Raw genomic sequence first — 24793 nt, forward strand, 5'->3', positions numbered from 1 at the left:
CTAGCTGTTTAGACATTAATGGCTGTGTTGAGTTATTTTGAGGGGACAGCAAATTTACACTGTTATACAAGCTGTACACTCACTACTTTACATTGTAGAAAAGTGTAATTTCTTCAGTGTTGTCACATCAAAAGATATAATAAAATATTTACAAAAATGTGAGGGGGTGTACTCACTTTTGTGAGATACTGTATATATGTGTGTAGCACTGACCCCCGAAGGAGCTGCTGGTTTTCTTGGGCTTACCGTTACCTTCTTTACTGCTTCTCCGTCTAGGGTTTCACGTGGTAAATGACCCAAAGAAATGTGGAAACTGACACCGATGTTCTTTTTGGTTATTTATTTGAAGTATAAACAGAGTCTCTCAGTTTAGGTTAGAAGTTCAGGTACTTTGGACTTCAAAAATGACAAGTCTCTTATAGAAGAAATCCAGAGAATAAACGTTTCACAGCTGGATTTTACAAGCCCCGGATAGACCTCCTCTCACTAGGCCTAGCAACCGGCGAGGTGTTAAGCAAAGTCTCTGTCACAGACTTGAATGTAGAATACTTGAGAAAAGTCTCTGCCACAGACTTGAGTGTAACTGAGGGACATGGACAAACTTAAAGAGCTATCATACGGTACCAATATCTCTCAGCCGATCCGGCGACTGTAGATCCATGAAGTTTCCTTCAACTGAGCCTCCAGGCTCCTTCAGAGAAGCCAGCCTTGCGCACAGCCTTCTCCTGAAGAGTCCTCCCCTGGGTGCTTCTCCAGTTGCTGGGCCTCTCCCTTAGATGAGACGGCATCAGACCACCTTTGAATCAATAGGACCCCATATCCATTCAGGCCTGTCCCTGCATCACCTCGGGCTAGCCAGCCCTGAGACTCAGAAATGCATGGTTCCGCACCCCAGACCAGGAGGGCCATGGGAGCTGGTCAGGAGGACCAGAACCAAACAGACAGGAAACAACCTCCCGAACAGAACAGAATAGCACGTGATGTCAGGACCTTAAATACCACCTCCCAGAATGCACAGCAGGAAAACACTCCCACTGGGCCGGTTCCAAAAGAAACGTGGCATTCAATACACCCAGCTAGATTGCATTCTCAACCTTGCCGGCAGTGACAGCGACACCTGGGGTCAAGGAGAACCCAGTGCAACCCAGCCAGACTGGTACTGAAACCATACATTTAGTAAAATTAGCCCCAAAATCCAACTGTGGTTTCAGGAAATTTAACTTTGAAAAACATATAGCGCATGCTCGTCAGGTGCCAGCGCTACATATACTATATATATATATATATATATATATATATACTATATATATATATATATATATATATATATATATATATATATATATATCTATCTATCTATATCTATACACATACATACACATATACATATACATACATACACACACACATTGTGCGTATATATATATATATATATATATATATATATATATATATATATATATATATATATATATATATATATATATATATATATATATATATATATATACATACACACACACACACGCACATCTAATAATAAATATACACAAAAGTAGGATATACAGTGTATTTTAACTAGGAGTCAGACATGAAACTACATGAAAGGTGAAGGGGGGATATAAATCTTTTATATTAAGTTAATACTAAAGTCTGACATTTTTTCATGTATATAACATGTATATTTTTAAATATAATGCACAAACCTGGTAAACTTTTACTGTAAATTTAAATTGTAATATAATATTACTTCCAGTCTATCAGCCTCCAGTTTCTTTGGGTTCAAAAGCTGATCTTCCCTACACCGAGCCATTTCAAGTGATTGTAAACTTTGTTTGTTTTTGTTTTTTTGCTTTTTAAATAATAAACTTGTCATACTTAAATGCTATGTGCAAAACCAGAAGATCCTTCTCTGCTTGCTACGGTGGTACTTGTAGGGGCTCTATCCCTAATGGCAGTTTGTGCTTCTTTTGACACACACAGTATGGCTTGGGCCCACATCCTACTCCCTCCTCACAGGCTGTGATTTATAGCAGCAGGAGCCAATGACTTCCGTTGCTGCATCTGAGTCCTATGAGGAGGGAGAGAGAGCACAGTGCTGGATCAAGATGGGATCAGGTATATATACAAGGGGGCTAGGGGAGGAGCTGGTCACAGAAGGTTTTTTACCTTAATGCATAAAGGTAAAAAAAAAAAAAAACTTCTGTCGTATCACTTTAAATTACTTCCTTCTCCTGTCCAGGACTACATGTCCCATAAGGCATTGCTCCTAACACATTCACAAGTTCTCAGGCACTTACTGACATGTATGGACAATGTAGTGAGCTGTATGTGTGCTGCACTATGTATACTGACATGCATGGATGGTGTACTGAGCTGTATGTGTCCTGCACTGTGTATACTGACATGTTTGAACAGTGTACTGAACTGTATGTGTGCTGCACTGATATGTAATTTCCTGATATGTAAATAAATAATGCATTCTGTATGCAGGCCAACTAATCAGCTGATTAACTTAACGATAATGAAAGTAGTTGACAACTATTTTTATTATCAATTATGTCGATTAGTTGCTTTAGTCCTAAATACAAGCACCAACAAATCCTCTGTCAGAAGGCAAGTCATCCACTGAAAGATGGCTTGCCGATAGATCAAACGGGCAATCAAAATTAAATCTATAGCACAACACTGAGCTGCTAGCCAAGGTCCCTATTTTTCTGAAGCAGAAAAAAAAAATAGATAAGCCTGCTCTAATTAGATTCAAGCCCACGTTTCACGAAGAGGGCAGGAAACCCACCGCACATCCAAAGCAGAAGTTGTCTGGGACACTTGCCAGCCATCTGGCTATTGCTCTCAGATCAGTTATATAACAAAGTCTCTTTACAAACCAAAAAAAGAAAAGCAGTGAATTAAATAATATGTATGAACGCAGCAAAAGAGCTCTACATCTTCATCGAATAACCACATTTAACAGAGGAGAAAAATAAATCTGCCCTGCAAAGCAATCCAAAGCAGACAGAGCCTCGCCAATAATTTACAGTATCTAAAGGTCAACCAGGCTGGAAAATATGATTTTTCTGTACAGTGGGCAGCACATTTAATATTTTACAGATCACTGTTCTAGCTTTAACAGATGGCAGCAGAGCAGGTCTGCAAAAATGACGGAAATGGAGGTTTTGATGGCCACTAAAAATAACATGATTTTCTGTTCGTGTGTGTGGATGGCAACAGCAAGTTGAAATAAGGCCCCTCCTCTCTGTAACCGTCCCACACAAGCTTACTATAGTCAGGCAGCCAGACACAGGAACTACAGAAATCAGCAACTGTAACCTAATTTTAGAAAATGTGCAGCTCACATGCCTAAAAATAATATAATATAATCACAGTAACCTCTTGCAACTCCGTCTATATTTCATCCAAATCAAATCAGGGTTCCTTTGCAGAAAAAAAATTACATTAAAAAGACATGGAGGTGGGAGATACAAAGAGAAGCCTTTAAGGCATTTTAGGACAGAACTATTTCTGCTGTGATAAAGACGCTTTGTTTGCTAGTGCAGAAAACCACAAACCCAAGTAATGGTTACGACGGTAAAATCCAGAATCTAGAATTCAGTCAAAAAAGGCTGTAAAGCAAGCAATACTTCCTTTGGTAAGAACCACAGACCTGAATATTAGTCACGCACAGAAATAGGAGGCTTACCTGGACATGTCATCATGACACGAGATATTTTCCGGACTCGTGTTTTTTTTTTTACAAACAAAAGTTTAAAGGTTAAGATTTTGATTTAACCAGTTGAGAAAACTGTACGTACTTTTTTCCCACAAATAGAGCTTTCTTTTGGTGGTATTTGATCACCTCTGTGGTTTTTATTTTTTGTTAAAAAAATGTAAAAAGACCAACATTTTAAAAAATATATATATATTTTTTATATTTTGTTATAAAAATTTAAAAACAGGTAATTTTTCTCCTTCATTGATCTATGCCGATGAGGCATCACTGCCACCAATAGGTGGCACTGATGGGTGGCAATAATGGGCACTGATCGATTACACTGATAGGCAGCACTGCTAGGTGGCACTGATTGGCACCACTGGTGGGCATTGATAGGTGGCATTTGTGGGCAGTGACAGGTGGCACTCATTAGCATTGATAGGTGGCAATGGCAGATGGCACTGCCAGGCGGTAATTGTGTGCAAAGATGAGGTACAATTGGCTCTTCCTCTTCGGGACCGATGTCCCTTGCAGCTGAGCCGGTGATCGGCTTTTTTTCAAAAAACAATTATTATATGGATATATACACATATATACAAAAATGTATCCCTACCGTGCCATGCAAACAGCCAGGCGTGGTCACACCCCAAGTGGCTCAAGGAGGTATTGAACCCATTACTTTGTTTACTGCTCCTGTTGTATTGCCTCTGACCCCCACCTCATTTCATTATTCAGCCTGGTTTCCAGCTATGTCTTGTCTTGCATGCAGCACTGAGGGCTATACTCTGGATCTTGCTTTGCAATTCGCACCTGTCACTCCTGGTTCATCTGAGGTAGCTTATCAAATCAGCTGGGTATAAAACACTGCCTCACCCTGAGGGCTGTGTCAGTTCATTGTCTCTTGTATTGCCAAAGGTTCCTGTGTTCTTGTTTTCAAGTTGCAATGTTCCAAGACTGAACCCGGCTTCTGACCCTGGCTCTGTTGATCGTTTACTCTGAAATCTCCGATTACAGCTTCAACTCAACAATCCTTTGGTTAATTCCTATCAAGCCCCCGTGCACAGATTCACAGTCCAGGTAGCTTTTTACAGGTGCGTATTTGCAAGGGTGAGCATACATCTCTGCACTATGGACCACAACCAAGGTAAGCCCTTACAAATGGTCATGCTAACAGAGCAGTTTTTCCTTTTTTTGTTTTTAAAAGGCAAAAAGATATGAGAAAAATAGAGGAAAGAAGGGTTAAAAACAAAGTTAAGAAAAGAGAAAGAAAATAATGGATGCACTGCGGCTGATTCCAGACCAGGGGTGCATATGAGATACCAGACATCTAACAACAACAATGACAAGATGGTATGGTATTTGTCAGGGGTATGTGATAGTATCATAGAATAATGCAGTCATTTTAAACACGAACCAGCAGGCTCATATCTTAGTATCTTAGCATGTTTGTCGATATACAATGTAACAATATTACTTTTGCATCTACAGTAAAACCTTGGATTGTGAGTAACTTGGTCTGTGATTGTTTTTACAAGATGAGAACATTTTTAAAATGGGCTTCACAGCCTGGTTCCCTACTGTGCATGCGCGAGACACGCTGCACATTCTGAGTGGTCCCTGCTGTCTTCTGGGGCCTGGTCAACATCAGAAACCATCTCCTGTGGTCCTGTTTAAAAACTGTCTTTGCTGACCCTCTACATCGATCCCTGACTTCTGGCTTGGCCGACTATCCGTTCCGGTTACTGAACTTTGGCTACATTTTGACTACGTTTGTTCTTTTTACTTTTATTATTAAACAAGTGTGATTTAACTGTACTTCTGTCTGGGTCTGATTTCATGGTTCCTGACAACAATATCACGGGAAAAAAAACAACTTATTTTTGCTTAAAAAAATGTATTACTTTGTTATCTTAAAGCAAAATCACTCAAAAAAGGGAGAAGTTCCACTTGTTTTCCCACCCACTGCCACATTTTCCACTTTTTGGGAGGGAGCAGGTATCTGGTTTTGACAGGTATTCCTTCCCACTTCCGGTCAGATGGGTCACAGCGATCTGGGATGGAAGCTCGCCCCACCATATCATATGTCTCAGAAGATTACAAGACCATTCACAAAGTGCAGCGTGACTCGCGTATGCTGGTTTCCCTTATTTAGGATGCCAGCGCCTGCACCCAAAGCCAAATGAAGAATCGACTCGGGTGAGGACATCGCTGGATCCCTGGACAGGTAAGTGCCGTTATATTAAAAGTCAACAGCTACAGTATTTGCAGCATGCAGAGTTAAAAAAAATTGGGGGGGGGGGGGGGGGATGGATGGAGATCCTCTTGGTGTAGAGGTGCAAGACTGTGCATGGAAGGGGTTGGCGAAAGAGCGAATAAAAAAAAAAAAAAAAAAAAGCATGTAAACAAAATGTATGAAAAACAAACCCTAGAAGTAAAGATAAAACAAGAACATATATGCAAGTCCAAATCTGAACCTGCCCTCCCCAGGGGTTATTGTTCTGTTTGCGGAGTATGTGGAATTAGCCTTCATTATCATTTCCTTTAAAAGATAATTAGTTTTAGCTAAACTGCTTCACAACAACAATACAGAAGCTCTTCTTTACAATGCACACATTGTTCAGTATTTTAAACAGTATTCTACTATTTCTATCCAAAAAGTTGTAGCAAGATCAAATTATTATGGTACACACCCTGAAAAATCCGCTGCTTTTGTTTAAGTGAATTTGGGAAGCCTAGTAAAACTTAATGGACAATTGAGTCTTTATTAGAATTTTAGTCCCAATATATCCACTCATCTTTTTTCCTTCTGCCATGAAATACAAATTGAACTCTCATTGGTACAACTCTGAAACAAATTGCTCTTTCCCAAACACACTGCTGTGTGTAATTGTGCAACATTGATGCATCTTAAATGTAACAAACCAGACTGTATGTTTTGCATATTTTTACAATATAAAAAATATAAAATTTATGTTATTAATTTGAAGAGGGAACTGGACAAATGATTTCATATCAAAGTGGAACTAAAAATGACTGCTGAGCAATGTGCTTTTCTGGGAAGCTAAGGTGACCTTTATAAATCACTCTTACCTAGGTAGCTGGTATTCAGTAGACTGACAAGAATATATATTGGGAATTGTAATGAGGAGTATAGACACCAAACAATTTAATTATTTAAACAGGAGAGTACAAAATCTGGTGCAACTCTGCATAGAAACCAATTTGACTCTAAGGTCGAATGCCAAACTAGTTTTTTTCCTCCACAATTAGAAATTTCATGCATTTTTCGATCCAATGCCACCATTGATTTCAAAATTTGACCAACCAAGCCTTCAATTTCACCACATGTTGCTGCAGAAAAGCATTTTCATGATTGGGAATATTTTCTTTCCTGGAATTTTCTTTTACTGCGCATTTATTTTTTGTTCTAGATTTCTTGCAGGATTCTCCCATCATAGATTAGAAAATCGCTTGCTTTTCAAAAAATGTCCAACATGTCCGATCACTCAAATTTGATGGCTGCAAGTAAAATCGTCCATTGCTGTGGCCCACTAACGATGCAAAATTCTAACAAAAATTCTTAGATAAGCTTTTCTAAAGAAAATTATTTCGAAATTCGATTCATGTATGGGCAGCCTAAGCGGAAGTTAGAAGAAGCTGCTCCAGTTTTTGTAGATGGACTCCCAATATTTTTTCCTGTCTGTTGTTCCTGAGAATTACAGGCCAACAAGATGAAAAGTGGTGGCCACATAATCTAACAATGTAGTCAACAGATGCAGGAAGATGCAAGCAGAAAAGTGGAGAGAAGTATCAGAAAAAATATTTATTTCCATCATCCCAAAAATGAATATGAAGCTCAAAGATAAGGAAGTAAAAATAGATGTCTCATTCCAATGGCATTACCTGAAATAATGACATATGCCGCAAAGAAGGAAAAAAATCTTTATATTACAGAATTGGTGATATATTTTTGACTACAACATGGCACTATAGTTGCCCTTAAAAACAAAACTGTTTTAATAGACAAGAGTATAAAATGAGATTTGCACTCAGACTCGGGCTTGAGCCTGGTGATCAGCTTCCCAGGCACAATGAGGTACCGTGGGATGTAGCATGTAGGAAGGCTTATATCTCACAATTTGAAAGTGACAGCTTGCTCTGAAGATTTGTGGGGCTCCGTAGGCACAAAAGAAAGTATGCTCTGGGCAGTAGCCACAAGTTTATTTTAAAGTGGAGGAAAGTGGATAGGGCCAAATAGGAAGGGTTGATGTTTTTATATACAATTAGCTGCCTGCATCTCTGGGTCCACTGAACATTTGGATATTTTCACTGAAGGCATCCTCTGCATATTCATTATTTTCATATGTTCACTTTGAATTGAACTTTTGTTAGTGACAGAGGTACTTTAAAATCCCTTTTTTGCTTTAAGCGTGCTGAGATAAGATACCATTTTTATATTTCACCTGAATGACAGATTCAGGATATTGGTCATAAAAAAATAAAAATAATGTTCCAATAAAACTAAAATAGACACCTCATAATTCTGAGAGAAGTTTAATATATTGAGGAATGTAGGAATTTGCAGAGATTTAAAGAACACCAGCCTAACATGACTTAGAAGCAATTCTGAACATGAATTGGTAAGACAGGTTGAGTAACTTTTATTGCTAAAAAAAAAAAAAACATTCTCCTCTATTTAATCTATGTACATTGCAGGGATTTTAACAAGTCCTACTTGGTCATGAATGTGACAGCTTCCTGCTCAGGACTCATGGGTTTCTGATGTTTTATCAACCAGTGATGCATCATTGACCCCCAATTCATCTGCTGGCTTGGAGACTCCCTGGCCAGTAGGAGCTGGGGATACTGGCTGATGTCATTAGTCCAATATGGCAATATTTGGTCAATAATGAGAATCTCCCAGCCAGCAGCTGAATTTGCCCAAGGATGGTCTTTGGTTGATAGGACAATGTTGGGTGCACAACTGACAGCAACCAAGAACACTGAAGTCCAGGGACTGAACATGCACAGGGGATGGAGTGTCCAGTATGACCCCCAAAATTGCCGCCTTGTGATAAACTCATATACAGTTGAGTATGGAGGGAAGTAAAAATAAAAAAATAAAATAATGTGGTTGCATAAGTGTGCACACCCTCTTATAACTGGGGATATAGCTGTGTTCAGATTTAAGCAATCATTCAAACTCCTGTTAAATAGGAGTCAGTACACACCTGCCATCATTTAAGGTGCCTCTGATTAACCCCAAATAAAGTTCAACTGTTCTAGTAGGTCTTTCCTGAGACATTTTTCGTTGCATCCTACAGCAAAAGCCTTGGTGCGCAGAGAGCTTCCAAATCATCAAAGGGATCTCATTGTTAAAAGGTATCAGTCAGGAGAAGGGTACAAAAGAAATTCCAAGGCATTAGATATACCATGGAACACAGTGAAGACAGTCAAGTGGAGAAAATATGGCACAACAGTGACATTACCAAGGACTGGACGTCCGTCCAAAATTGATGAAGAGACGAGAAGAAAACTGGTCAAGGAGGCTGCCAAGAGGCCTACAGCAACATTAAAGGATCTGCGGGAATATCTGACAAGTACTGACACTGTGGTACATGCAACAACAATCTCCCGTATTCTTTAGATGTCTGGGCTATGGGGTAGAGGGGCACGACAGAAACCTTTTTTTTACCAAGAAAAACATCCAGGCCCGGCTAAATTTTGCAAAAACAAACCTGAAGTCTCCCAAAAGCATGTGGGAAAATGTGTTACGGTCTGATGGAACCAAGATTGAACTTTTTTTTGGCATAATTGCAAAAGATATGCTTGGCGCACAAACAACCCTGCACATCACCAAAAGAACACCATACCCACAGTGAAGCATGGTGGTGGCAGCATCATGCATTGGGCCATTTTTCTTTAGCTGGAACAGGGGCCTTAGTCAAGGTAGAGGGAATTATGAACAGTTCCAAATACCAGTCAATATTGGCACAAAACCTTCAGGCTTCTGCTAGAAAGCTAAACATGAGGAACTTCATCTTTCAGCATGACAATGAAGCATACATCCAAATCAACAAAGGAATGGTTTCACCAGAAGAAGATTAAAGTTTTGGAATGGCCCAGCCAGAGCCCAGACCTGAATCAGATTGAATATCTGTGGGGTGACCTGAAGAGGGCTGTGCACAGGAGATGCCCTCACAATCTGACAGATTTGGAGTGTTTTTCTAAAGAAGAGTTGGAAAATATTGCCAAGTCAAGATGCGCTATGCTAATAGACTCATACCCAAAAAGACTGAGTGTTGTAATAAAATCAAAAGGTGCTTCGACAAAGTATTCGTTTAAGGGCGTGCACAGTTTTTTTATTTGTACTTCCCTGCACCTAAAATATTTCAGTTTGTTGTTCAATTGCGTTGTACATAGGTCACATTAAAAAGGTAGAAAAAATTCTGAAAAGTAAATTTTTTTTTTTTCATTAATGAAACCTGATATTTTAACAGGGGTGTGTAGACTTTTTATATCCACTGTACCTTAGAATATAAGCTCTAACAAGCAGGGCCCTCTGATACCTCCCATACTGAATTGTACTGTAACTGTACTGTTTGTAAAGCACTGCACAAATTGTAATAATTTCAAAAGATACATGAATCTGTCGCAGAAATTTGACACATGGAAGTAAGACACAATTTTAAAGAGTGTTTAGGGCACACTTAATGAATTCCAGAGTTTACATCTAAAATGGTAGAAGCACATGAATATAATTATTATGGTGAAAAGACTTTTTGGTTTAAATAAACAAAATAAAACCAAAAAGTTGTTTTCATCATAATTACTGTATATTCATGGCCATTCTGCCATCTGCTTAAAAGGCCAGATTTCACACTAAACTATGTAGGCAGTGGCAGGGCACCAATGCCACCAGAGTCTGAGATTATCTGTCCGGGTTTCCAATATCTGACCACAAATTTCCATAGTGTTGCACCTCCTCAACCTCCTCTTTTTACATTATTATTTATATTAAGGGCCAATAAAAGAACCCAGTAATAGCACTAGTAATAATACAATGTGAAACTACTTGCAGAAAGGGCTAATCAAAGCATATTATGTATCTTTGTGCACTGAGATTTAAAGTGCTTTTAAAGGCTGAAAAATATAAGGGAAGCCCCCCCCAGCTCCCACCTTATACTTACCTGAGCCCGATCTCGATCCAGCACTGTACACAAGACCAGTGGCTCTCTGTTCTCTCCCTCTATATAGGTTCTGAGCCACTGGTTCCCATGCTGTCAATCACAGCCAATGAGGAGAAAGCATGGCTCGGAAGCAAGCTGTTAGATATGGTGGGCAGGGGGAGGAGCAGGAGTGCCAGCTGGAGACCCGAGAGGAGGAGGATTGGGGCTGCTCTGTGCAAAACCACTACACAGAGCAGGTAAGTATGAAATGTTTGTTATTTAAAAAAAATATGGATTTTAAATCACTTTAAGAGATTAGAGGTAGGTAAGGTGTAGTATCAAGAAAATAGCAGCCAAACATGATAAAAACCATCTTGTGAATTCAGCCTATAGTGACCGAGCCTGTTTACTAGCAGGCTGCCAGCACTTAATAGTCTAGGTCAGGGGCCTCCAAACTGTCTGTACAAAGGGCTTATTTACTATCCCTTAAGACTTTAGAAGAGCTGGACTGTGGCCAGTGGGAGTAGACAATTCCCCAATGTCAGTAGAAGAAGACAATGTCCCAGACTTGGCAGTTAGTGGAATACAAAAATTACATAGTGCCTGCAGTCAGTAGGAGGAGGAATAGTGCCTCATCCTTGGTGTCAGTGGAAGGAAAAATGCCCCATCATTGGCATCAATGGGGGGAATAGTTAGTGTCAGTGGGCGGAGTATTTCCTTGCATCAGTGGGAAGGACTGTCCTAAAGGCCACATAGAGGCAAGCTATGGGTCGCATTTGGCCTACCGGCTACAGTTTGGAGACCACCGGTCTAGATAACAGAGATTATAGCATCATATTCTATTCTGCAGCACCCATATGGCAATAGTCTGCATGCCACCTAGACTGCATCTGTGTAACATGGATTGTTGCAGCATAGTTGAAACACAAATTTCTGTAAGGTGCATCTTGATATTTTATTTGTATTATTTTAATTGAACCTGTGCTTTGCAGATGTAGGTTTCATCTTTGCATAGCCTAACAAGAAAATATCTTCTGTACAGCAAATTTAATATCAAAATAAAAGTAGGCATAATAATCCATAGAACATAATGAATGAGCTGCCAATACACCATAACATAAATTGTAACACTAATGCACTTAAAGCCAAACTATAGGCAATTTTTTTTTTTTGCAGTTTGGATTGAGTAAGGTAAGGTTAATTTTTTCAATCTTTGTCCCATTGGGGAGATTTACCTTGACGTCCTGTCCCATAGCCAAACAGGCAGTGGGAAGAATCCCTGCAAATTAAGGTAATCTTTTGGGGATGCTCAGGTCACCAGAACTAATGTCCCCATTGGAAGATTTCCCTTCTATTACTTTTCTGGGGAAAACCCAACATTTGGGATTTTTTTTTTTTTACTTTCAATAACGGTAAATGGGACAAATAGAAAGGGTGAATCCCCCAACAGGGCACTGACAGTAAAACAAACCTGACAGGTGTTCTAAACTCTCCCCACTTTAGCCTTCAGTCATGCTTTAAATAAAACATGCTGAAATTAACATTCATTGTGGTGTACTTGCAGGGTGCACTGGGTTGCCATTTAAAATGAATGGAACTGCAATACACTTCAGGTCAAATGTTATGAAGAACCACTATAATGTGTGGTACCATGCACATTTTACGATATACTACCTTAACTCACAGATGTTAACAGTTAGCCTTCAATGTTTAACCTGCACAATGGCTTCAGGCGAAGAGGAAGAGGGCTGCATGGGGCAAAGACATACCAGTTTGATATGTCTGATTAAGAACTCATTCCCATGGGGGGCCAGGGATGCTAAAAACAAGCAGTTAAGCTGCAGTTTTACCCTTTATAGAAAAGAGAGAGAAAAGAGAGAGGAGAGAGAGCAAAGGAAAAAAAATGAAAAATGGGACAGTTCACCTGCCAGATTTAATAATGTGCGGTGCGTTTAAACAATCGATTAAAAAAACAAAATCAATAAAAATCTAAAATATATACTAGTGAACTAATTGAAAGTAAGTCTATGATAAGACCACATAACCGAGAGTGTAAGAAATCCCCATCCAGAGTGTAAGAAATCCCCATTGCTTGGATGAGCGAGCATCGGTTTTGTACCTTCCTACATATTGGCCTGATTTTCTTAACCGCTTGCCAACCAGCCGCCGCAGTTGTACTGCAGCAACATGGCTTAAATGCGTGAATCCCCGTTATGTTAGGCTGCTTCTATTTGTGGCCACTAGGGGCGCACGCGCACCCACTGCTCGCACCCAAAGCCAAAGCGATCGCTCGTGAAACAGCGAGAACTGGGATCTCTGTGTGTAAACACAGAGATCCCGGTTTTCTGAGGTGAGAAGAGACAGATTGTGTGTTCATACAAAGTAGCGAGCATCCAATCCCCCCTTCAGTTAGAACTCTCAGCAGGGAACACAGTTAACCCCTTGATCACCCCCTAGTGTTAACCCCTTCACTGTCAGTGACATTTTTACAGTTTTCAATGCATTTCTATAGCACTGATCACTGTATAAATGCTAATGGTCCCAAAAATATGTCAAAATTGTCCGATGTGTCTGCCATAATGTAGCAGTCACGATAAAAAATCGCAGATCGCCACCATTACTTGTAAAAAAAAATAATACAAATGCTACAAATCTATCTCCTATTTTGTAGAAACTATAACTTTTGCAAAAACCAATATATTGCAATTTTTATTACCAAAGATATGTAGAAGAATACACGTCGGCCTAAACTCAAGCCCCATACACACTATCAGTTTTTCTGCTGAGTTTTTCCTTCAGGTTTACCAAAACCATGTAGTGCAAGGGCCTGCCTGATTGCATACACATTGAAACTTGGTAGGTTGACCTCAGGTTATGAGGTTTGACCTCATATTATATGGTTTTAGTAAATCTAAAGGAAAAACTCAGCAGAAAAACTGCTAGTGTGTTTTGGGCTTAAAGCGGGAGTCCACCGGGACTTTTTTTTTTAAAAGCCAGCAGCTACAAATACTGCAGCTGCTGACTTTTAAAATAGTGACACTTACCTGTCCAGCGCGCCCGCGATGTCGGCACCCGAAGCCGATCGCTAGGTCGTCTGTCGGGTCCTGCCGCCGCCATCTTGGGTATGGGAATCAGGAAATGGAGCCTTTCGGCTTCATTTCCCGGTTCCCTACTGCGCATGCGCGAGCCGCGCGGCGCAATCCGGACGGTCCCCGCTGCCTCTGGGAACTGTGTGTTTCCCAGCAGGCAGCGGGGCACTTGCGCAAAGGGGCGGGCAGTTGCGGAAAGGGGCGTAATCTACGCCCCTTTCCGCAGACAGCTATCCCGGAAGTGGGTGCAGTTACCTGGATTATCCAGGTAACTGTACCCCCCTCCCCCCTGAAAGGTGCCAATTGTGGCGCCGGAGGGGGGGGGGATTCCGATGAGCGGAGGTCCATTTTAGGGTGGACCTCCGCTTTAAGAAAAAATGTGCTTTAAAAAAAAAAAAAAAAAATGGGGATATTTATTATTTTTTCAAAATTGACGCTTTTTTTTTTTGTATATAGCACAAAAAAAAACAAAAAAACGGCAAAAATAATCAAATACCACCAAAAGAAAGCTATATTATTAGCTAGGAGTGTTGATGAGAAAATGGATACCTATGGTATCAGATGAAAGTGGAGAAGTGGAACACCTTTTGATTGAATATAAAGCGGCCTGTTTTGACCTTCTGCTTGCTGCCTTAGGGGGTCAAGTCCGAGGTGAGCAGATTCACTCACCAGGGTGTTTGAGTGGAGCGTCGCATTTTTTTTATGTACAGCACTTGGGGAAAGGTGAATGCACATATACCTGTATATATATTTCACATATATATTCAATCTATTTACATTGAGAAGATTTTCAGAAACTATTTATATCACTTTAATCGTGTGCACTACTATATATATTTAAGATTTTTATCGATAGTTACTTTAATTGGTATTAAATATTTGTCTTTTGAATGCTGTGAGTGATACACAGAAGGTTTAGGCTTGCTGTAAATAGAGTTTATTTGTTGTGCGGGCACATTTTGGAATTTTATTTTTATATCATCCAGATTTATATGTTCAAAACAAGGCCATTATGTGTTTTACCCCATCACACTGTTCTTTTGTTTAGTATGGAAAAGCCATATTTTCAGTTAATTCTGACAAATAGAGCATTTTACAGCAAATGCAGAACTCAAACTCTGTTCTGTGGACACACAGCTAAATCTTTATAGGAGGTCAGATTTAGCAATGCGACCATAGTAATCTCTATAGCAACATGAGGGCTTGGCAGTGTCACACTGCACTTTGCAAAACCATTTGATTTACCTTTGAACAGATGGAGCATGCTCGGTGAAGCGTGTGTGAAATTCATTTTATTATGTTGTGTAAACTTGACACTAATCCAAGGGACATGCCATATTACCCAGGTGCCCTTTCCCTGTCACTATGGAAAAAGAATCTATCCTACTTTTCCTACTTTTAAAAACCCCATACCATTCAGCACTTTGATGCAGAGGGACTAAGAAATGCTCAGAGTCCGTTCATTTTTTTTTTTTTTTGTTTTATCCCTTGCCATGTGCTTGGATTTTAAAATGTAACACTTTCATAAACACCAAGCAGCAAGAGACAGGCAGGAAAAAAACTGAAAGTTGCCTTTCCAAGTGGGTGGACCTCAACTTAGCAAAGAAAACTAAGTGGCGGAGCCCATTAGGATTTAACAGGGCAAAACTGAAAGGGAAACAAAAAACTGAGTTTTTCTCTTCTATAGTCTATGAATACTAAGCATTTCAGTTTATTTAGGGTGGCCTGCCACCTAGTGGACAAAGGGCCACGGTGCAAAGAAGAAAGCAACGATTCATCACAAATCAAAGATCGCTTATATATAGAGGTTATGAAGATATGACGTGACCTCCAATGACCATTTTACCTGACATCACATGTTTATTCTATCAACTTCACAGTGTCGACTTTGCAATGGAAAAACAAACACAAGTATATAAAGTAAAGTAAAATGTATAGGCTCCAGACCTTTTCTGACAATCAGTATTTTTTTCTAGAAAATTAGCTCGAACTTCCAAACAGCATATTATATATATATATATATATATATATATATATATATATATATATATATATATATATATATATATATATATATATATAATTTTTTTTTTTTTTTTTTTTTAAAGCACAGGCCCTAGAGAATAAATTGGTGGGTTTTGCAATTTTTTATGTCATAAGGTATTGGCGTAGTTGTTTTTCAAACTATATATTTTTGGAAAAAATCCACTTTATTCAAATTTTAATGCAAAAAAAAAACAAAATGCATAACCCAATTACTTGGGCGAATAAAAAAAAGAAGATGTTATGCCAAGTAAACAGATACCAGACATGTCACGCTTTAAAATTGTGGGCACCTGCGCAACAGTAACAAATTACGTCAATTTTACTATCCATTAGAGCTGCACAATTCTGGCCAAAAGGAGAATCACGATTTTTTTGCTTAGAATAAAAAAATCTCGATTCTTTCGCGATTCTCGCGACATAAAATCTTTCACATTATACAAAAAAAAAAATATGGGCTAACTTGGTTTTTTTTCGTTATTCACTAAAGTAATTTTTTTTAAAAAAATTTCATTTGAAAGACCGTTGCACAAATACAGTGTGACATAAAATCTTACAACAACCACCATTTTATTATCTAGGGTGTCTACTAATATATATATATATATATATATATATATATATATATAATGTTATGGGTTCTAAGTAATTTTCTAGCAAAAAATGATTTTAACTTGAAACCAACAAATGTCAGAAAAAGGTTTAGTGTTTAAGTGGTTAAACTTTTTTTTCACTTACACACAAAGTCTATTCCATTGACAAATTGTTACAATGTTTATACTTAAATACAACTGATAAAAATGTTTGGATTCTTGGCAGACTGCCCGGTTTTTCTCTTCCTTTCTTTTGATGGCTGTGGCTTCAGAAGAGCAGGGAGAATTCTTTGCATAGAAAGAATTGTGAAACACTTTAGTCAAGATTGCGATAACAATTCTTGACGATTAATTGTGCAGGTCTACTATCCATAGGTGACGCTTTAAAAGCCTTTACAGGTTATTACTTTAGATTTACACAGGAGGTCTGGTGCTAGAATTACTGCCCATGATCTGACTTTCACGGTAATGCCTTACATGTGTGGGACAATCGCTGTTTGCGTATGCGCATTTTTACACTGTCACATTTTTTTTTCTTTTTATTGCTATCACAAGGAATGTCACAGGTACACTTTATGGAGAGATCTGGAGTCTATAAGAAACCAAAATCCCTCCCTCCGCCCATAAAAGCATTTCACCACACCAAGATCAGAGTGATCAAATGCTTTTGATTTTTTTTAAATGGAGCCATTGACATCCGAATAATCCGGAAGTGAAGTAACATCATCACTTCTGGATTACTATATCATAGAGCCCAACAAAGTCGATCCCATCTTTGTTGGGGTTTTATGATCAGCTGGCTGGCCAATCGGAACTCCCGGTGGGACAGGTGATCCCGGTATAGCTGGGGAAGGTGGTAGGAGAGGGAGGACGACCTCTGCTGCTTGTAAAAGCAATCCAGCAGCTAGTTCACTAGTTAGATTGCTTTTTCAATAGAGCTGACCGTTGACTCTAAAAAAAAATGGTACAGCTGCAGGCATCACCCCAGTAAAACCACTTGAAGTCTAGCACATCACTGGTCCTCAAGTCATGCTTCTACTTTCTATTCATGCTCTTTCAGCTGGTGCTGCATGCAACAGCGCAGGTTTATAACACCCATCTTTGAATGTGTTTTCTTATTAAAATATGAATTGTATGTTTTAAACTACCATAATAAATGTAAAAGCAAATCTGGAAAAAGTAGAAAACCTCCTTTGCAGTGGCGCTTCCCCTGTATAGCAAGGATTAAATGGTTGTTTAGATCAACTGGACTGGGAAAAGCACTTTTACTTATTTTCTCTTCTCCCCTGGCACCGTTATTCCAGTGATGGACTATGCCTCAGCATTTAGAAATCTAATACCATGCATTGTGCTTGATGACATCAGAGGGCATCAGATTGCCAGGAGTGCAGGGAAGATGAGGCTGCAGTGACCGGTCCAGCAACAGAGAGAGAGCAGGAGAGGAGAGGGACTGTCGGGTAAGTATGCTTTTCCCAGCTCCCTAGACATAAAAAAAGTGTTTAACCCTTGCAATGTAAGCGCAGCCCCACTGCAAGGGAGGATTTTTACTTTCTTTGGAGTTCAGCTTTTAGGTGGAAATCCAGCTCCCAGCTTGTTTGCAAATGTGTGAAATGAAATCCTCTGTTTTTAACGTGAATTGTTAGACAGGGTGAATTTTGTTTTCTTGCAGGCTGGCTCGTAGATGTGCTGGAATATTTTTGTCAGTTTGTGATGTGCATTTCCCTTCCATGTGCACCTTACTGCAAAGGCTAGTAATAAATTAGGGCAGCTGCCTTCTTTTTGAATAGCTTGTTTGCTGGATTTAGTGTGGGGACACATTGGATGCCCTCAGCTGCCATTGTGCGCCTGCCGGGTGTCTAGTGTGTCCCTGTGTCTTTTTTTTTTAGTCTAATTTTATTTTAAGTTGTTATAAGGTATTACACATACTTAAACAATTTCAAACATATACATGTGTATATGTCCCTGTGTCTTCAAGGAGGATTGCACTCCCTCTAGGCATACCTGCCCTCAATTGATCCACTGCTATATGTGCTCCAATTTTGACACACTCAAAAATATAGAGTTAGGATCCCACTATACAGAGGAGCCTTGATGCACACAGGCTTTTACTTATACTTGCAAATGTGTGCAACTAAACACTCTGTTTTTAAGGTAAATTATTATAGACAGGGTCAATTTGGTTGTTTTTCAGGCTAGCTGGTAAGAGTGCTGGGAAATGTTTGTTTGTGAATCCCAACTTCCCCATTACTAGCCTTAAAACTGTCCCCTCCTCCCTCCCAACACCTATGTTAACTAACCTTTGTAAGAAAGATGTTCTGTATATACTTACCTTTTTTTCAGGCTGCTTCAGTCCAGTCATGTGATCTCCCTTATGTCAGCCAGCGGTGGCTGCAGGGGAGAGGAGAGAGTACTCCAACAACAGCTAGTAAAGCCTGGATATGTGATGTCAGCCACTACATACTAGCACATTATGGCAAACTTACTTGTCAAACACAGCCCTCCAGCTCGGCGCTGTCACTGCTCCTGACACTTCTATCTTCACTAAGCCTTCCTTCTGGGTTTGCACTTTCCAGCCATCTGAATGATTGATTTCAATGATGTCACTCCAACTCATTCGCACAGCAGTACTCTTGAATTCAGGAAACATTTACGCATGTGCAGTGACATCTACTGGACTGTGAATCTCTGCTAAACGGCATAAGTTTAGTAGGAATTTAGGGCACTTACAGGTAAGCTTATGTTGTAGAAGTCCTCTTGCCTGTAGGTACAAGTTTAACCACTTCCCAATGGCCATACGTATCTATAAACCTTAGTCAAAAATCGATTATACCAGTATTATGGCTGCAGCAGGCGAATCTCTACAAAGTAAAAGTGATCTGAGCGGCTATAACTTCCACCCTGCTGCCACCTTTCCAAGGCTCTTCCGTCCCACCAGGGAGCCCGGAACCAATGTGACCTGTCACATTAGATCTCACTGTGAAGAGTTTAAGGAATGGCTTCTGTGACGTCACAAAACGGGAGAGATTTTGTAAAAAAAAAAAGTGTATTGAACCAAAGCATCCGCTTCAATGTTCTATTAAAATATAACAAGAACTAGGCTACTTACTGGTTCCCGGCCATCCATGGCTTCCATCCACAGCCGCCTGTCTTCTTCTGAAAGAGCTTGCATAGTTATTACAGTTGGCCTAAAATAAAACAAAAAAATTGTTGAAGTTACTTCTTCAATCATTTGACATAGGTTACATCTGTGACAGATAATGATCTTGTGACTTTTTAACTGTGTAGTATTCATTTATAGTATTTTCATCCAGCTATTCATTTGACACGAGTATTTAGAATATACTACTGTTTGGCAGGTGATTTTTGCTATTATACAGTATATACTCATAACAACAAACCACTTTATGTAAGCAAAAGCATAAGTAGATAAGCCACAGATATGTCTGTGTTCTGCTAAATAGAAAACTAAAAGGTTCCACCAAATCATCAATGATATTTTACATTGAACCAGTCATGGGGAAAGCATGAAAAGAAAACTAACATGGTTGAGCAGCAAAAGCTCTGACAGGGAGGCTTGTTCACCAATGCCAGGAGTCTGGTGGACAAGATGGGAGAACTAGAGCTGCTATTGTAAGGGGGATTTAGATTGTGGGAAATTCAGAGACTTGGTTCCACAGCTCTCATGATTGGCTGGCAATAATTCAAGGGTATTCCCTATATCGCAGAGATAGGGAGGGTAAAAAAGGGTGAGGGGTATGCCTGTATATCAAAAATGATGTAAAGGCGAATATGAGGGACGACATCACTAATGGAGCATGGGAGGAGGTGGAATCCTTATGGGTAGAGCTACAGAGGGAGGAAACCAAGGGGAAAGTACTGGGAGTATGCTATAGAGTCCCTAACCAGAGGGAAAAGGGGGAGGCAGTCCTCCTATCACAACTTGGAATGGTGGCAAGGATGGGAAGTCTCATTATAATGGGGGATTTTAATTATCCAGACATAGACTGGACAGAAGGAACCACACATTTTTCCTAATGCTTGCCATTTCCTAAATGTCTTGCAAGACAATATCATGGGTCAGATGGTAAATGCACCAACAAGAAACAATGCGATACTAGACCTACTGATTACTAAAAATTCAGACCTAATCACAGATGTGGAAATATGGGGCAATTTAGGAAACAGCAATCACAGGTCAATTTGTTTCAGTATAAATCACACAAGCAGGAAACACAAGGGGAATACAAAGACACTGAATCTTAAAAGAGCCAACTTTCATAAACTACGCTCCTTGCTAGAAGATACTAAATGAGATAAAATCCTAGGAACAAAGAACACAGAGGAAAAATGGGTGTACTTTAGGAGCATATTAAATAAGGGTATTAGCCAGTGCATCACAATGTGTAATACATTTAAAAGAGCTAATAAAAGTAATGTAAAAATGCATATAAAAGCAAAGGAGAAGGTCTTCAAAAAATCCATGGCTGAGGGGTCATTATCAGCATTCCAACTGTACAATGAATGCAATAGGAAATGTAAGGGTGCAATCAGGGTGACTAAGATAGAGCACAAAAGGCACATAGCGGAGGAGAGAAAAAAAAAAAAAAACACAAGAAATTCTTTACGTACATTAATAGTAAAAGTGGGAGGACAGATCATATCGGCCCCATAAAGAATGGTGAAGGTAATTTGGTTTCAAAGGATGGAGAAGGTTTTGAACGTATTCTTCTCCTCAGTCTTCACGAGGGAAACGGGGGGGGGGGGGGGGGGGGCTTCAGTAACCAAAACTGCAAGGCTTATCCTCATGACACGTCACAGGAAGCACCCTCATGGCTAACAGAGGATAGAATTAGGAGTAGATTTGAAAAAAATTAACACAATTTAATCCCAGGGGCCAGGTGGCTTGCACCCAAGGCTCCTAAAGGAACTCAGTTAAGTAACTGCCAGACCATTGTTCCTAATTTTTACAAACAGTCTATTATGGTACCAGCTGATTGGAGAATAAAAGCCAACGTAGCACCAATCTTTAAAAAAAGAGACCCAGATCTATCCCTGGGAACTACAGACCAGTCAGCGTAACATCAATAGTTTACAAGCTCTTGGAGGAGATGAGGAGGGGCTATATTCAAGATTTTGGTAATGAAAACGGTATCATTAGCAGTAATCTGCATGGATTTATGAAGAATCGTTCTTGCCAAACCACTCTATAAACCTTCTATGAGGAGGTGAGCTGCCATCTAGATAAAGGTAGGCCCATAGATGTGGTGTGTCTGAATTTTGCAAAGGCATTTGATACAGTTCCCCATAAATGTTTACTGTACAAACCAAGGTCTGTCGGCATGGACCAAAGGATGGGAACATGGATTAAAAACTGGCTACAGGGGCGAGTTCAGAGGGTAGTGATAAATGGTGAATACTCGGACTGGTCCGGTGTGGAGAGTGGGGTCCCCCAGGGTTCTGTCCTGAGATCAATCATGTTTATTTTTTTATTCATAAATGATCTGGAGGATGAGATAAAAATCTCAATCTCAGTATTTGCGTACGATAGTAAGTTAGCAGGGCAATAGCATCTCCGCAGGATGTGGAAACCTTGCAAGAAGATGTGAACAAATTAATGGGGTGGGCAACTACATGGCAAAAATGTAAAATAATGCATTTGGGTGACTCACTAGGGGGAGAATCTCTGGGGGAATCTAGGATGGAAAAGGACCTGGGGGTCCTAGTAGAATACAGGCTCAGCAATGGCATGCAATATAATATTGGCATGCATTAAAAAGTGGATTACGCCAGAGATAAAACAATAAATGCTCCCACTCTAAAAGACTCTGGTCCGGCCGCACCTGAAGTATGCTGGTTCTGGTCTCCAGTCATCAGGAAAGATGTGCTGGAACCGGAGAGAGTCCAGAGAAGGGCAACAAAGCTAATAAAGGGACTGGAGGATCTTAGTTATGAGGAAAGATTACAAGCACTGAACTTATTCTCTCTAGAGAAGAGACGCTACAGAGGGGATATTATTTCAATGTACAAATACAGTACTGGTGACCCCACAATAGGGATAAAACTTTTCCACGATAAGGCATTGAAAAAGACTTGTGGCCATTCACTAAAATGAGAAGAAACATGGTTTACCATTAAACTGCGTAGAGGGTCCTTTACTATAAGAGCGGTAAGGATGTGGAATTCTTTTCCACAAGCAGTGGTTTCATCAGGGGCATCGATAATTTAAAAAAATTATTAGAACGTCCACAACATACAATGTAATATTGACATAAGAGCGCGCGCGCGCACACACACACACACACGTTGGACTTGTGTCTTTTTTTCAATCTTACCAACTATGTAACATGCCATTTAATAAATTGGCTCGATGTGCACTTTCCAAGCATTCACATGCATAACTGCTGCGAATTTACTAATATCACGTGAACAATCAATGATTATTACCAATAGTTTATGAGAAAAACTACTTTGTTACAAATTCATATCCAGATTAACTGCATTTTTCAACTCCTGTGTTAAAGATACTTGTAAAAGGAGAATATGGGACGTAAAAAAAAAAGTTTTCCCTTTAGTTCCAGCCTGATACAGAGAATGCATGTTAAAAATAATAGTTTAGAGCAGAGGTCTCCAAATGTTCTAAACCAAGGGCCAGCTTACTGTTCTTCAGACTTTAGGGGGGCCGGGTGTGGACAGTGGTAGCAGAAAATGTTCCAGCATCAGTTGGAGTAAACAATGTCCCATCTTTGGCATCAGTGAAAGGAATAGCTCCCTATCATTTGTGTTATTGGTAGGAATTGTGCCACATCATTAGTGTGATTGGGCCTTATTGTTGGAGTCATTGGGAGAAACTGTGCCCCATCGTCGCTTGTATCGGTGGAATTGTGCTCCATCATTGGTGTCAGTGGGAGGAATTGTGCTCCATCATTGGTGTCAGTGGGAGGAATTGTGCTCCATCATTGGTGTCAGTGGGAGGAATTGTGCTCCATCATTGGTGTCAGTGGGAGGAATTGTGCTCCATCATTGGTGTCAGTGGGAGGAATTGTGCTCCATCATTGGTGTCAGTGGGAGGAATTGTGCTCCATCATTGGTGTCAGTGGGAGGAATTGTGCTCCATCATTGGTGTCAGTGGGAGGAATTGTGCTCCATCATTGGTGTCAGTGGGAGGAATTGTGCTCCATCATTGGTGTCAGTGGGAGGAATTGTGCCCCATCATTGGTGTCAGTGGGAGGAATTGTGCCCCATCATTGGTGTCAGTGGGAGGAATTGTGCTCCATCATTGGTGTCAGTGGGAGGAATTGTGCTCCATCATTGGTGTCAGTGGGAGGAATTGTGCTCCATCATTGGTGTCAGTGGGAGGAATTGTGACCCAACACTGGTGTCAGTGGGAGGAATTGTGACCCAACACTGGTGTCAGTGGGAGGAATTGTGACCCAACACTGGTGTCAGTGGGAGGAATTGTGACCCAACACTGGTGTCAGTGGGAGGAATTGTGACCCAACACTGGTGTCAGTGGGAGGAATTGTAACCCAACACTGGTGTCAGTGGGAGGAATTGTGACCCAACACTGGTGTCAGTGGGAGGAATTGTGACCCAACACTGGTGTCAGTGGGAGGAATTGTGACCCAACACTGGTGTCAGTGGGAGGAATTGTGACCCAACACTGGTGTCAGTGGGAGGAATTGTGACCCAACACTGGTGTCAGTGGGAGGAATTGTGACCCAACACTGGTGTCAGTGGGAGGAATTGTGACCCAACACTGGTGCCAGTGGGAGGAATAGTGCCCCATCACCGGGGTCAGTTGAAGGAATAGTGCCCCATTATTGGCGTTAGTAGAAGGAATAGTGTCCCATCATTAGAGTTAATAGAAGGAATAGTGCCCCATCATTGGCGTCCGTGGAAGGAATTGTGCCACATCATTGGTGTGATTGGGCCTCATTGTTGGAGTCATTGGGAGAAACTGTGCCCCATCGTTGGTGTCATTGGTAGGAATTGTGCCCTATTGCTTGTATCGGTGGAATAGTGCCCCATCATTGGTGTCAGTGGGAGGAATTGTGCTCCATCATTGGTGTCAGTGGGAGGAATTGTGCTCCATCATTGGTGTCAGTGGAAGGAATTGTGACCCAACATTGGTGTCAGTGGGAGGAATTGTGACCCAACACTGGTGTCAGTGGGAGAAATTGTGACCCA

At 40.3% G+C, this 24793-nt stretch overlaps 1 protein-coding gene across 4 annotated transcripts in view; it reads right to left on the reverse strand.

Annotated features, from left to right (window-relative positions):
- Positions 1–24793, reverse strand: part of ARHGAP26 (Rho GTPase activating protein 26) — a 724944-nt gene that overhangs the window by 472442 nt on the left and 227709 nt on the right. For all 4 annotated transcript variants that reach the window (XM_077473114.1, XM_077473113.1, XM_077473112.1 and 1 more), the window contains exon 11: positions 19713–19791. In XM_077473114.1, the coding sequence (XP_077329240.1) occupies positions 19713–19791 (79 nt within the window). The remainder of the gene's footprint in view (positions 1–19712; positions 19792–24793) is intronic.

The sequence above is a fragment of the Lithobates pipiens genome, unplaced genomic scaffold, assembly GCF_037356315.1.
Source record: "Lithobates pipiens isolate NorthernLeopardFrog02 unplaced genomic scaffold, aLitPip1_a1.2 Scaffold_8, whole genome shotgun sequence".
Taxonomy (NCBI): domain Eukaryota; kingdom Metazoa; phylum Chordata; class Amphibia; order Anura; family Ranidae; genus Lithobates; species Lithobates pipiens.